Here is a 13,864-nt window from a genome sequence, read left to right as displayed (position 1 = left end):
TACTTTCAACTACTGCATATGCAGCTAATGTATAACTTTAATATAGATAGTATGTGCTATGTGGCCAAGTTAACACTGCTGAATTTGCTTCAACTCAGAAATTCTTCACTGGTATGTTTAAATTATCAAACTTAATGCTACCTTAACATACTGAGACTTTATTTTAATGTATTACGTTTCACTGAAACTGTCTCATGGCTGTATCTACATTTCCCATATCTGAGAGATGTGATTTCTTAATTGCAGCTTGCTTGACTAAATATGAAACTAAGGCATTCCTTACCACCAAACAGAGGTCACAGATCTCAAGTTCATTTTCAACCTCTGTAAGAATGTCAGAATTCAGAGTTTCTCCAAACCACACAACATGGGGACGGAGGAGGCCATTGCAGCCTTCCTCTTCACACCTGTGAAAAGTTACAACAATAGAAGGAGATACAACACTTGAAGTGATTTTGAGCCTTGGATTGATTTGTTAAAAATGTTTAAGATAGACTTATTTCTATTACAATAGGTTTGTTAGATCACACTTCGGACAACAATATATTCAATCTAGGCATGACTAAGGCTACGATTTAGTCACGGGTATTTTTTAATAAAAGTCACGGACAAGGCACGGGCAATAACCCAAAAGTCACGGCCTGTGACCTGTCCTTGACTTTTACTAAAAATACCCCTAATTAATCTAAGGTGCGGGGGGGGGGGGGAGGCGCACTCCTGTGGCTGCTGATTCTCTACAGCAAGGGTTCTCAACATTTTTCTTTTTGAGGCCCCCACCAACATGCTATGAAAACTTCACTGCCCACCTATGCCACAATAATTGGTTTTCTGCATATAAAAGCCAGGGCTGGCATTAGGGGGTGGCAAGCAGGGCAATTGCCTGGGGCTCCACACCACAGGGGCCCTGGCGAAGCTACATTGCTCAGGCTTCAGCTTCAGCCATGGGTGGTGGGACTCCGAGCCCCAGGCTTCAGTCCCATTCGATGGGGCTTTGGCTTTCTGCCCTGGGCCCCAGCAAGTCTAACACTGACCCTGCTTGGCGGCCTCCCTGAAACCTGCTTGCAGCATCCCAGGAGGCCCCAGACCCCTGGTTGAGAACCACTGCTTTAGGTAGGGTGACCAGATAGCAACTGTGAAAAAACGGGGCGGGGGGTAATAGGCACCTATATACGAAAAAGTCCCAAAAACTGGGACTGTCCCTTTAAGAGAGGTTACTCACCTGTGCAGTAATTGACGTTCTTCGAGATGAGTGTCCCTGTGGGTGCTCCACTCCAGGTGTGGGTGATCCACTTCAGGTGTGGGTGCGTTCCTGCGCCTTTGCTCGGAAATTTTGACAGCAGTACTCGTATCGGTCGCGCATGCGCAGAGCCTGCCCCACGCGCTAAGTGTGCCTTAATAGTGCGCGACCGGTCTCAGTTCCTTCTCTACAACGGAGGCTACCCCAACTCCGAAGTAGAGGGAAGGAGGGTGGGTAGTGGAGCACCCACAGGGACACTCATCTTGAAGAATGTCAGTTACTGCACAGGTGAGTAACCTCCTCTTCTTCTTCGAGAGATGTCCCTGTGGGTGCTCCACTCCAGGTGACTTAAAAGCAGCGTATCTCAAGGAGGTAGGGACTTCGGATCTGGTAGGAATACAGTAGATAGTACAGCTCTGCCCAATCGTGTATCAGAGAGAGGTTCTTGATTAAGGGCATAATGCTTAACAAATGTGTGTTCAGAAGTCCAAGTGGCCGCTTTACAGATGTCAGCCAGAGGAACTTTCCGTAGAAAAGCCACGGAGGTAGCTACGGAGGTAGTGGAGTGAGTTCTGATGCCGGCTGGAAGAGTTCTTTATCTGATAGCACAGTCAGATACACTCAGAGATCCAGTTGGAAAGTCTCTGGGTAGAAATAGGTGTGCCTTTGGATCGCTCTGCAATGAAGACAAAGAGTCTGGAAGAGTTCCTAAAGGGCCTGGTTCTATCCAAATAGAAGGACAAAGCCCTGTGGACATCTAACGTATGCATTGTGCATTCAAAAGAGTTTGCATGTGGTTTAGGAAGAAGGTCATTGATGTGGAATGACGAATGCACCTTTGGAAGAAATTTGGGATGTAGTCAGAGGGTAACTTTGTCCTTAAAAAATAGTGTGTACGGTGGGTCCGCCATGAGAGCTGCTATTTCTCCTGTGCATCTGGTGGAGGTGATTGCCACTAAGAATGCTGTTTTCATAGAGAGGTGTAAGAGGGAGCAAGTGGCTAGGGGCTCGAATGGTTGTTGAGTTAAGTAGGTTAATACTAAGTGAAGGTCCTACGGAGAGGTAGGAGGTTTAATGTCCGGGTATAGGGATTGGAGCCCTTTGAGAAAACGCTTGGTGACTGGATGAGGAAAAACAGAGGTATTGTTGATCTTGTCATGAAAAGTTGTAATAGCAGCTACGTTGACTTTGAAGAAGCTGAAAGAGAGGCCAGATTGCTTAAGGTCTAATAGGTAGTCAAGTATGAATGGAAGAGGTGCAGAAGTAGGAGGAATTTGTTTGGTTGAGCACCATTGTGTGAATCGCTTCCACTTTTGGAGATAGGTGGTGCAAGTAGATTGCGTTCTGAGATGTAGGAGCACTCTTTGAACCTGCTCAGAGCATGCTAGTGCATTTTGGGAGAACCATGTAGGAACCAAGCTTTGAGGTGAAGCATGGACAGGTTGGGGTGAAGAAATCAGCGGGGTTGCTGCGATAGGAGGTTCGGAGTGAGGTGCAACGAAATCAGTGGGCAAATTGACATTCTGGTGAGGAACAGAAACCATGGTTGTCTGGGCCACAACAGGGCAATCAGAATTACCGTGGCACAATCTGTTCGTATATTTGTCAGAACTCTGTGGAGGACCGGTCTTGGGGGAAATGCATACAGTAAGTCCTGATCCAATGAGATCATGAACGCATCTCCTAGGGAATGTTTCCCCAGTCCTGCTCTGGAGCAAAATTCGGGACATTTCTTGTTCTTCGCAATTGCGAAGACGTCTAGGGTTGGGTAGCCCCAAATGCAGAATATATTGATGATGATCGTCTTGTTTATCTCCCATTCGTGATCCCAGGGAAAGCATATGCTTAATTCATCCGTGGTGGTATTCATAGCTCCGGGAAGATAGGTGGCTGATATCCGGATGTTGTTCGCAAGGCACCAATTCCAGAGCTTCATAGCTTCTGTGCAAAGCGAGTGAGAGTGAGCTCCTCCCTGCCTGTTTACATAGAACATGCAGGCGATGTTGTCTGTCATTATTCGAACATGTTGGTTCCGAATCAATGGGAGGCAGTGACGGCAAGCGTTGCGTATGGCTCAAAGCTCTAGGACATTTATGTGTAGGGAGGTTTCGGTTGAAGACCATAGCCCCTGGGCTGTGTGGTGGGACATGTGTGCACCCCACCCTGTGAGGGGTGCATCGGTAGTCATTATGAGGGATGGAGCATCCTGGAGAAAGGGGACTCCTGAGCAGAGGTTGGAGGGAACCGTCCACCATAGGAGAAAGTCTTTGACTCTGAAAGGTATGGATAGAGGCTTGTTTAGAGCGTGTACATTCGGTTTGTAAAAAGTGGCCAACCAAGCTTGGAAGCACCTCATGTATAATCACGCATTTTTGACCACAAACATGCACGAGGCCATGTGACCTAAGAGTTGTAGACGGTCTTGAGCAGTGACCTGAGGACTGTTGCGAAGTTTCATGGCCAGGAGTTTTATGGTGTTGAAACAGTCGGGCGGGAGAGATGCTATTCCCGTCTAGGAATCGAGGTGTGCTCCTATGAACTCCAGGTGTTGGGTAGGAGATAAGGTGGATTTGTTTTTGTTTATTTGTAGGCCAAGGGACAGGAAGCAAGCAACGGTGAGCTGCGTGAATCGAAGAGCTTCGTCGAGCGTTGAGGCTTTGAGGAGACAATCGTCGAGGTAAGGAAATATTAAGGCCCCTTGTTTCCTGAGGTAGGCAGTTACTATAGCTAGGAGCTTGGAAAAAACACGGGGGGCGGTGGATAGGCCGAAGGGTAGCACCCTGCATTGAAAGTGTGTCGAGCCGAGGATAAAACGAAGGAAACATCTGTGGGCCGGATGTATAGTCACATGAAAATAGGTGTCCTGTAGGTCGAGGACTGAAAACCAATCACCCAGTTCCAGCACTGGGATTATGGTGGTGAGGGTAACCATTTTGAACTTTTGCTTTTTGATAAATTTATTGAGCTGCCGGAGGTCGAGGATCAGTCATCATCTCCCGGGTTTCTTTGCTCTTAAGAAATAATGGGAATAGAAACCCTTCCCTCTGTGTTGTTCAGGCATGACTTCCACTGCTCCCAATTGAAGGAGATGTACTTCTTGGAGGAGCAGTTGCTCTTGAGAGGGGTTTCTGAAGAGGGATGGGGAGGGTGGGTGGGTAGGAGGCAAGGATAGGAAAGGGATGGAATAGCCAATTGTGACGACCTCTATAACCCACTTGTCAGTGGTAATGTTCTGCCATTGATGGGAGAATGGTCGTAGGCGATGTCCAAAAAGAGGGGCAGGCGGTGTAAGCACTGAAGTGGGAACGTTGTTTTCTATACCCAGGACCACGGCTTCAAATCTGCTTATTAGTCAGAGGGGGTTGAGATGCTGCTGAGGAGTTGGGATGGCGGCGCTGGTAACTGGGTCTCTGGTGTTGCTGTTGTTGTTTCTCATGTGATCTATGGAATTGCTGGGTGTATGTGGGGTAGCGTGGACGCTGGTAAGGTTGAGATCTATATTGTCATCTTCTGGTCATAGGGGTTTGAATTCCTAGGGACCGGAGAGTTGTCCTTGAGTCCTTCATTGAATGAAGTACATTGTTCGTCATGGAGGCAGAGAGTTTGTCGCCATCGAAGGGAAGATCTTCAATGGTACTCTGGACCTTTCGAGGAAAGGAAGAGGAGGAGAGCCATGAACTCTGGCGGATCAGCACTGCTGTAGCAGTGGATCTTGCTGCAGTATTGGCTGCATCAAGGGCCGCTTGAAGAGTGGTACAGGAGATGATTTGTACCTCGGAAACAAGGACTGTAAATTGTTTCTTTTCTTCCGGAATGTCATCAATAAAGTCCATGAATTTATTGTAATTTTTGTGGTCATATTTTGCCAGAACGGCTGTATAATTAGCAATGCGAAATTGTAACATGGAGGATGTGGATACCTTATGTCTGAGCAGATCTAATCGCTTACTTTCCTTGTTGAATGGGGTGGAGCGGGGAAACTGGTGTTTGGTCTTTTGGTTGACAGCGTCTACTACCAGAGAGTTTGGCACTGGATGAGTGAAAAGGAATTCAGAGGCCTTGGAAAGGATGAAGTACTTCTGATCCGCTCGCTTAAAGGTAAGTAGGCTTGCAGTGGGAGTTTGCCAGATAGCCTTAGCAGGTTCCAAAAGGGCTGCGTTGATCGGTAATGCAATCCTAGAAGAAGAAGAGGGCTGCAGGATGTCAGTTAGCTCATACTGCTGTTCAGAAACCTCCTCCCGGTTAATTCTTAACTCATTGGCAACTCTTTTAAAAAGATCTTGAAAGTTTGAGAAGTCATCAGAAGATGTCGGGGAGGAGGAAGTAATGCTTCATCAGGCATAACCACTGGGTCTACTGGGTTGGAGGCAGGTCGTGATTGATCCTGCAGTTGTGATGGTGCTGCCTGGTGTCTTAAGTCAGTGACAGATTTGTCAACTGGCGGTACCGGGCAGGCATCACACCTGGCTGTGGTAGCATAGCAAGTGTGGTCTCGAGGATAAGGTGCCCATGGAGCCCAATATTGCCACTGTGGTGGGAAGGGCATGGGTGGTGCCATCCAGGGGTTGACACACCACAGGGCAGGATCCTGAGAGTAGGACAAGGTAACTTTTCTATGACCTCTATTGATTGGGGTCTGAGGACGGGAGATTTGATAGGGTGAAAATTTTCCCTGCAGTCCAGATTCCTCATCACTGGAGGAAGGCTGTCCGGACCCTGACTGAGCATTTGGAGAGAAGCAAGCGTTAAGTAGGGGTGACTGCAGATAGGGGACACCAGCAGGTCCCTCGACTGTGTGAATTGCTGTGCCACAGCCCCTCTGTGAGGTGAGGGCTGTGCAAGAGGAATCTGTTGTGAAGAAAGGTTCCTCTGCACCGGTGTCCTGAGCTTTGTTACGCTGCCGGCCAGCTCAGAGGATGACTGTGCCGGGAGAGCGAGAATAGCCTGCGGGGGAGTCAGGCATGTCAACATGTGTTGCACCGAACGGTGCCGTGAGAGAGGCCAGCAACTGGAAGCCTCGGCACTGAAGCTTTGTGCTCCCGCCGCAGGCGGGTTTCACACAGCGCCAGAGGAGCCCGGCGCGTCAAAAGTGCTCAGCCGGGGAAGCGCCGGAGGGAGGTTGTAGACCTGCCCGGGGAAGTCTTCTCCAGTGAAGTACCCTTTGCGGGTGGAAGTGAGTGCTGTTTTTTTGAGGTTTTCTTTTCTTTCTTTGAGGCGGGGGGCGGCTTGCGGCGTGTAGCAGAGTCGGCGCCCGGGTCTGAAGCTGATCCTAAGGACTTCTGGAGGAGGAGCAGTTTTGGTCTCAACTCCCTGTCCTTATGTGCCCTGGATTTTAGCTTGCTACAGTGGGCACATTTTGGGGGGGGGGGGGGATGTGGGACACTCCCAAACATTTTATACATTTTGAATGGTCATCTGAGAGAGGGATGGCATCATGGCAGGTAGAGCAGTGCTTAAAGCCTGGGGAGCCAGGCATGTCGGAAGCGGCTGCTGCTGACAGGAACGAGAAGGTTGGTTTTTTTGTTTGTTTTAAAAAGAGAGAAAAAGATAGGAGAAGTGGTATTTAATTACTACTGGGAAAAACTAACTAACAAGGAAGGTATTTGAACAAAGGGAGAGAAAAGTCTCTAATGAGTCTGCTGAGCTCCATCTCAGCCGGGGATGGTAGAGAAGGAACTGGGGAGACCGGTCGTACCCGTGTACTATTAAGGCACTCAGCGTGTGGGGCAGGCTCTGCGTGTGCGCGACCGGTAGAAGTACTGCTGTCAAAATCTCCGAGCAAAGGTGCAGGGACGCACCAACACCTGGAGTGGCGCACCCACAAGGACATCTCGAAGAAGAAACAGGACAGGATCCGGGGGACGCTGCTGCTGTGGGTGTGTGTGAAGAGGTGGCCTGGGGCCCCGCCAATGCTGTTGTGTGTGTGTGGGGGGGGGAAGGGCAGCTCGGGGCTCCGCTGCTGCTGTTCCGGGACCAGCTGCCTGGGGCTGCCCGGGCAGCGGCCGTCCCCCAGAGCCACCCCAGCTGCTCGGGCGGCCCTGGGGTCAGCTGCACCAGTCGCTGCAGAAGTCACGGAGGTCTGAGAAAGTCACAGAATCTGTGACTTCCGTGAAAGACTCGCAGCCTTAGGCATGATAATATAAAAATAATGTTTCACATTACAGCTGAAGCTAAGATATCAAATCTCTTATTCCAAAGGACTCTATAGTACTTTACAAAATTGATTTTGTGCTGGCAGACATCAAAGGGGGGTATGTTTGTATGGAGTCAGTTGAACGATTGGGGATTTAAACTGCTACCCTCCATTTGGACCACATCATCTTAACTAAAGTATACAGGGAGAGCTTCTTCTGTTATACAGTGCAACGATATCTCTGGGTGAAGTACAGAAGCTGTTTAACAAGACTGAACAATGCTACCCAACAGTCTTATGCAAGGAATAAAAAATATTGTAGTCAAGTGCAAGAAGTTGAGGTAAATCATTTACTGCCACAAAAAGTGCCATGGAATTTTTAATGATCACAAGATACTTTGCAGCAGACATCGCCAAGCATAGTATTAGATACTGCCTCAGAGGAAAGAGTGCTAGCTACTGAATAAACAGCAGATTATCCTGTAGTACTTGGCTGCTTGCTACCACTGTTCAGTTCCCCACTTGCTAAACAATCTATTAATTTAGCCTGGTCTTTACCAGATGCTTACACATAAATAAGCAACCTATTTTTCTTCACTATAACCCCTATCCACATTTCCTTTGTCAGTTATCTCTTGTAATGTTATGTTTAAATTTAAGATGTTTGGCACTATGGGCAGGTCTACACTTAAAACGCGGCACTGGGGCAGCTGCACCACTGAAGAGCTTAAGTGAAGACACTCCTATGCTGAGGGCAGAGCTTCTCCCATCAGCATAGTTAATCCACCTCTGCAAGAGGCAGTAGCTATGTCAACGGGAGACGCTCTCTGGCCAACACAGCGCTATCCCGGGGGGTTAGGTCGGTATACCTACGTCGCTCAGGGGTGGATTTTTCAGACCCCTGAGTGACATAGTTATACTGATATAAGTCTGTAGTGTAGACTTGTTCTGTCTCTCAATTTGTAAGCCACTTTCACGTTCTTCTGATGCTAGGTAAATAATATTAATAAATTCATTTGTGGAGGCATCCTTTCAAAGTACTTGTGCAATTTGAGGGGGATCATGTTGGTGTGGTGAAAAGAGATGATAGTCAGCACTCACCGAGGAAGATTTTCCACTGGAATCTTGGCATCTTCTATTTCAGGGTCTGGAGCACTGAAGTCAAAAAATAAAAAAACATTTTATGTACCAAACAAAATGCTATTACAAGTAAAATGTATTTCTCCAGAGCACTCTCGCAAATCAAGGTGGTTTAGTAGCCGTAGGAAATAAATATATATACTACAACACTAAAGTCAGTAAAACAGGCTCATCATTGGTGTTAGAATGGCAAGAACAATAATAGGGCTCAGGTGCGAGGCACAAAAAAAGGTGGTTTCCACTTATGTGGAGCACCACAAAGGGCATAGGGGAATGCACGTATGCCCTTTTTTTGCTTTTCTCTAATGTAAAAAGTCCTGGGAAGGGCTTTTTCTTCCTTCAAAACACATTTTTTTCTTGATTTTGTCACATATGAGAAATTCAAGACTTGTCCACCTGGGACAACACTATATGACCACAGATGGGGCAAGAGTATCACTACACAGATACCAAGGAAGTGAAACCTGATATTGAGGGGAAATGTAATTTTCAGTCAGACCATTTAAAATACTGGTTTTTTTCATGCCTATTTAACTACGTTTTTTCCCTACACACAAAATTTATAGCACTTTAACTATATTGGTATACAGTTATTTTGGTACAACACTCCTAGCATGGATACAGTTATTAACAGTATAGTTTATTCCTGTACAGGAAGGAGAATAAGCTGTACTGGTGTAAGTGCATCCCCACTAGTATAATTGTGTCCTCCCTCGGAGCTGTACCAGCATAACTGTAATTGGTTAAATAAAAAACAAAAAAAATCACAGATCTAACCAAAATAGTTATACCAATACAAATTGTGTGCGTAGACCAGGCCTAATGCAACTGGAAGAAAAGACATGTTTGGATCTAATGCCCCCATGTTTTCAACTAAGAGGTGAGAAAATTCCAAACTTCTCTCTCCATTTTTCCCCATCACCACATGTCATCAAGCAAATTCAGAGAGACCAGATTTGATATCCTTAATATAAAGGTTAAAAAAAAGAGTTTTAGATCTTCTTTATATGTCATAAAGCAGCAAAAGTGGGCACAAATCCAATCTTCCCTTTGCAGGTCATCTTTGGCTAGGTATGCACTACAAAGGGCATAGCTGTCAGTCAGGGGTGTGAAGAAGTATGACTCCTGACTGACGTAGCTGTGCTGGCACAAGGCACTTAGCATAGACACCATTATACTAGAAAAACTGCACTTTTACCAGTATAGTTTATTTCATTCAGCACAGCTGGAATAAGCTGTACCAGCAAAAGCACAACTTTGCCAGCATAAACTATGTTCACACAAAGAGTGTTTTGCTGCTATATTATACGGTAGCAAACTGCTCCGAGTGTAGACCTGGCCTTTAACTTGAAGCAGCTCTTCTCTTCAGGAGATCTAGAAGGAAATTACTTGTTAAATGACTGAAGTCAGATTTGCCATCATTTTTACCTGAAGTTCTACTTTCTGTAGGCTACATGCAAATTGTTATTTATTATTTGTACTGCTGTAACACCTAAGTCCCCGAGACACGATCAGGATTGATTGCAAGGTGCTGTAAAAATATACAGGCCACAGTGCATAGGGAATGTGTAGCTACATGCCATAATGAAAAGCAGGTTGCCTCCACACTGCAGTGTGTAACTACACTTGTCAGTGAAAGGCTCTGGCTGTAGGGGAACCTGTCAGAGCCTTTCCCCACTGCCTCCCCCATGCCAGAGCCATTCCCTGCTGCCAAAGTGTCTCTCTGTGGCAGGAAAAGGCTCTGGAAGGTCCCTGTGGCAGGGAAAGACTCCAGCAGTGGGGAAGCAACTGCAGGACACTATACTGCTAAAAATAATAGTGTAAACATCGGAGGCACTACTTGGGTGAGTAGAGAGCTGTGTAGGGTGTATATACCCAGGTACACAGCCACAGGGTTCAGGTGTGTCTTTATTTTACTCACCTAAGCGGTGCCTCACGGTTTACATTGCTATTTATACCCATGCTAGGAGGGAGCATAGTGTATGTATTCTACACTCCACCAAAAGAAGCATGTAGTGTAGACATACCTATAGAAAGACAATCCCTGTATCGAACTGCTTACTATCTAATTTAAGACAAGATGTAACAAGTGAGCATAACAAACGGTAGAAAGGTCGGGAGGAAGAAAAGGGGATAAAGGTAACAAGTTCACATGGTAACATAGGATAGTAACCACTCAACTTGATGGTTCCAGACCATCTGAAATGTTTGTTCTAATGGAACGGATATATACTTTTGTGTAAGATTTAGGATCAACAATTTTTCATACACCACCTTTATATCTTGTGATACTATGGAGCACCAAAGCCATTCCAAAGTTAAGGTTATAATCAAGCTTTTACTACAAGCCTGATAGTTCTCCTATCTCCAAAATCCACAACAAAGGAATAGGAGTCTAAATACTGTCAGATTAAGACTGGGGTGGAGATAGATGTTTTCTACTAAATGTGAAGTGATTTGGACAAAGGGTTCCTCCCTAAAACAGCTTTTCAGCAGCCTCCAAAACTTCTGAACTTTTGTTTCTGATGACAGAGTGGCAAAAATTTTAAAAAGGGGAAAGTGAGGAAAGGAGAAATAGTACATAATTTAATTCATCTGGTCAAAATCTCGTGCACAGAACCAATGTTTCATTTCCTAGAGTCCAACATTAAAAGTTTCCAAAACTAGAAAACTTTGCTTCAAATCCAGTCAAGGTTGCCAAGTGACAGCAATGTATCCATATATCACATCATTTACAAAACTGAAGTACTTGAAAGCAAATAAAAAATAGGTAAGGACATCCTGAAGGTTACACTACACCTTCCACAACATTTTTTAAACAAAGTATGTATTTTATCATATCAATCACAACTGAGAGACATGGATCGCTGGGGGAATTTTAATGTATTTTTGATTTTGATATCTAAATATTTAAAGGAATATTGGTATATGGGGATATTAGTTAATATATCAGAAAAATAAAAGTACCCATTGCTGTTTCTTGAGAATAAGGGTGTAGCTGTAGTTCAATAGCCAAACGTATGACATTATGTGGCCTCACCATTGAAATAATTGATGTGTCATTAAAGTGCTCATTATTGATATAATTTGTATTTGACAGAAAATTTTATTTGATGTGTCACTCAGGAATCTTAACTGATCTTTGAAATACAGCTTGTTGGTTTTGGAACTTCCCAGAGCTGTAGTTAAACATCTTTCATTTTTTCTCTTCTGTAGGTGTCACTGCATTCAGTGGCAATCCAGACCAGTAGGGGGCTGTCACCACTTGCCCTGCAATCCTGGGTGCCTTACAATATTTTGCTGCTGTAGCTCCCAACCCACCTACAAGCATGCAGGTCACACCCTGTGTCTGTGTGCTAAACAGTCCTGGTTCAGCAGCTCTGAACCCCACTCTGGCTTCCATTAGCCTTGGTTACAACCACCAAGGTGACCCCAAATACATTGCCAGTTCTGAATTTTACCAGTGTGGTAGGTGTAGTGAGTATGTCAGGCTTGACAAGATTTGCTGACACACAGTAGTGAACCACAAATGGGGCTTGGTGTCACACTAGGTAAATGAAGATACAAAAAAAAACCTTAATGAGAGATATAAAATATAAACCTAAATACATAACACAACTGGATCCCGGTTAGTCTCTGCTAGTGGGTTATTTTTAATAAACTTATTCTGCTAACTTCCTGTAAGTAAGATCATTACTTAAAAAACTTGGAAAAACATGGCTAAGCCCCGTGTGCGCTTTAGCAGTGAGCCGTTTCAGAGGTCTGACATCCCCCCAGTTCTCAGTGAATAAAGCTAGAGTTAATGAAACAATATATCCTATGTTTTCAAAGCATCATATGGGCTTTAAACACGATTCCCACTGAGGTAAATGGGAGACACCTGCTAAAACCCAGCCCAGCTCTGAAAATATCTACCCTGCTAAAGATAATAAATAAGTAGCAAACTGAAAAAGAGAAAGTATGGGTTTCACAATATATTACCCTTTCCCAGCCAAAGCTGGACATATTGGACTCTTGTAATTCTTTGCCACATTTCCACAGCTGGTGCATCGGGTTTTGAATAAGCTACCTGAAATGCACAAAGCAGCAATTCCAGATTAATATCAAACAATGACTTTCAGATGGGGTTACGCATGCAAACAGTTCTATCCATCCCAAGTGTTCCCTTATTTGACACTGGAGAACAGACCTTGTGGGCAGTTTAAGTTACAGGGACACAGAACTAAGAAATTCCAGCTTGGCAGCACTGTGAATTAGTTTATTATAAAGCATGTACATAAAACATTTTTGATTGGCAGTCAAAGAAACCAACAGCATATGTATTCACAAAGCCAGGATAGCAAAGGCAGGAGTGCAAGTTTAATAGAAACTGCCATGCTGAACCAGAGAAATGGTCCCTCTAGTAGACTGTGGCTTATACTCTGGTTTATCTCATGACATCTAGATGACTAACACAGTATTGCTGAAATTTTTTTGTAAAAAAAAAAAGGGGGAATTGTTTGCAATCTGGCTAAGAAGGATGACTTATGATGGTAGCATTTCCTTCTGCATACAGGAGAACTGTGTTAAAACACACACTTTGTAATTTGCACAAAAAATGCTCAAAAAAAGGTACCTCTGACTTCTCAAATAATTAACAGCGAATGATATAGTGAGGCCTGACATTACTAAGACTTCGTAATATACTGTAGTATATTTTGTAAAACTGAATTATAATCAAAATTAAACTACACTTATCAGAATAAGTGACCAAAATACTTTGTGATGTATTATCCCTGCTCACGAACTGGAAAACTCAGCAATTTGTAATTCCTACCCTTTAGGATAAATAAGCTAAGTTCTATTGTATGAGTATATTCATCCAAGTGGATCTGAGACATGCAAGGAGAAAGTGTTAAGAGAGAGAGAGAGTTCCAGTGCCATTGTCAGTATAAAAAACAAAACGACAAACAACAAAGGGAAGAGACAGCAGGTGATGACAAGTTCAGCAATAGTTGGTCAGAGTAAGTACATGTGTAACCCACACACCTCCTTGGGTGTGGTGTTCTGTCCCATCTAGTGGCACTGAGACCACTTAGAGAGAGAGTTAAATGAGTCTGCTCTACAGCCTTAGCTAACAACCAGCTGACTTTTAGCTCATGCGATAGAGGCTCATGCACTAAGCTCCAGAGGTCCCAGGTTCGATCCTGCCCACTGACAACTGGGGTCTGTCGGCGCTACACATGCATTAAGACTGGTCGAAATTTTCCATCTCCAGTGCTTGACAGAAATTGGGTTTTCAAGAAAACAACTGTTTATGAAAAAAAGTGTCTGTTTTCCCTGGAAAATGTTGACTTTTAATCTAAAACTCGAAC

The 13,864-nt window shown here is 44.7% G+C and overlaps 1 protein-coding gene across 1 annotated transcript in view; it reads right to left on the bottom strand.

Moving 5' to 3' along the window:
• SIRT5 (sirtuin 5) overlaps positions 1 to 13,864 on the bottom strand; it is a 30,585-nt gene that overhangs the window by 4,920 nt on the left and 11,801 nt on the right. The window contains exons 5-7 of the mRNA XM_065397926.1: positions 12,492 to 12,579; positions 8,472 to 8,525; positions 284 to 407 (exon numbers count right to left, since the gene is read on the bottom strand). Of these exons, the coding sequence (XP_065253998.1) occupies positions 284 to 407; positions 8,472 to 8,525; positions 12,492 to 12,579 (266 nt within the window). The remainder of the gene's footprint in view (positions 1 to 283; positions 408 to 8,471; positions 8,526 to 12,491; positions 12,580 to 13,864) is intronic.

This window comes from Emys orbicularis, chromosome 2 (genome assembly GCF_028017835.1).
Source record: "Emys orbicularis isolate rEmyOrb1 chromosome 2, rEmyOrb1.hap1, whole genome shotgun sequence".
Taxonomy (NCBI): Eukaryota; Metazoa; Chordata; order Testudines; family Emydidae; genus Emys; species Emys orbicularis.
Note: the sequence above shows the minus strand (reverse complement) of the source record. Positions and strands in the feature narration are given on the sequence as shown.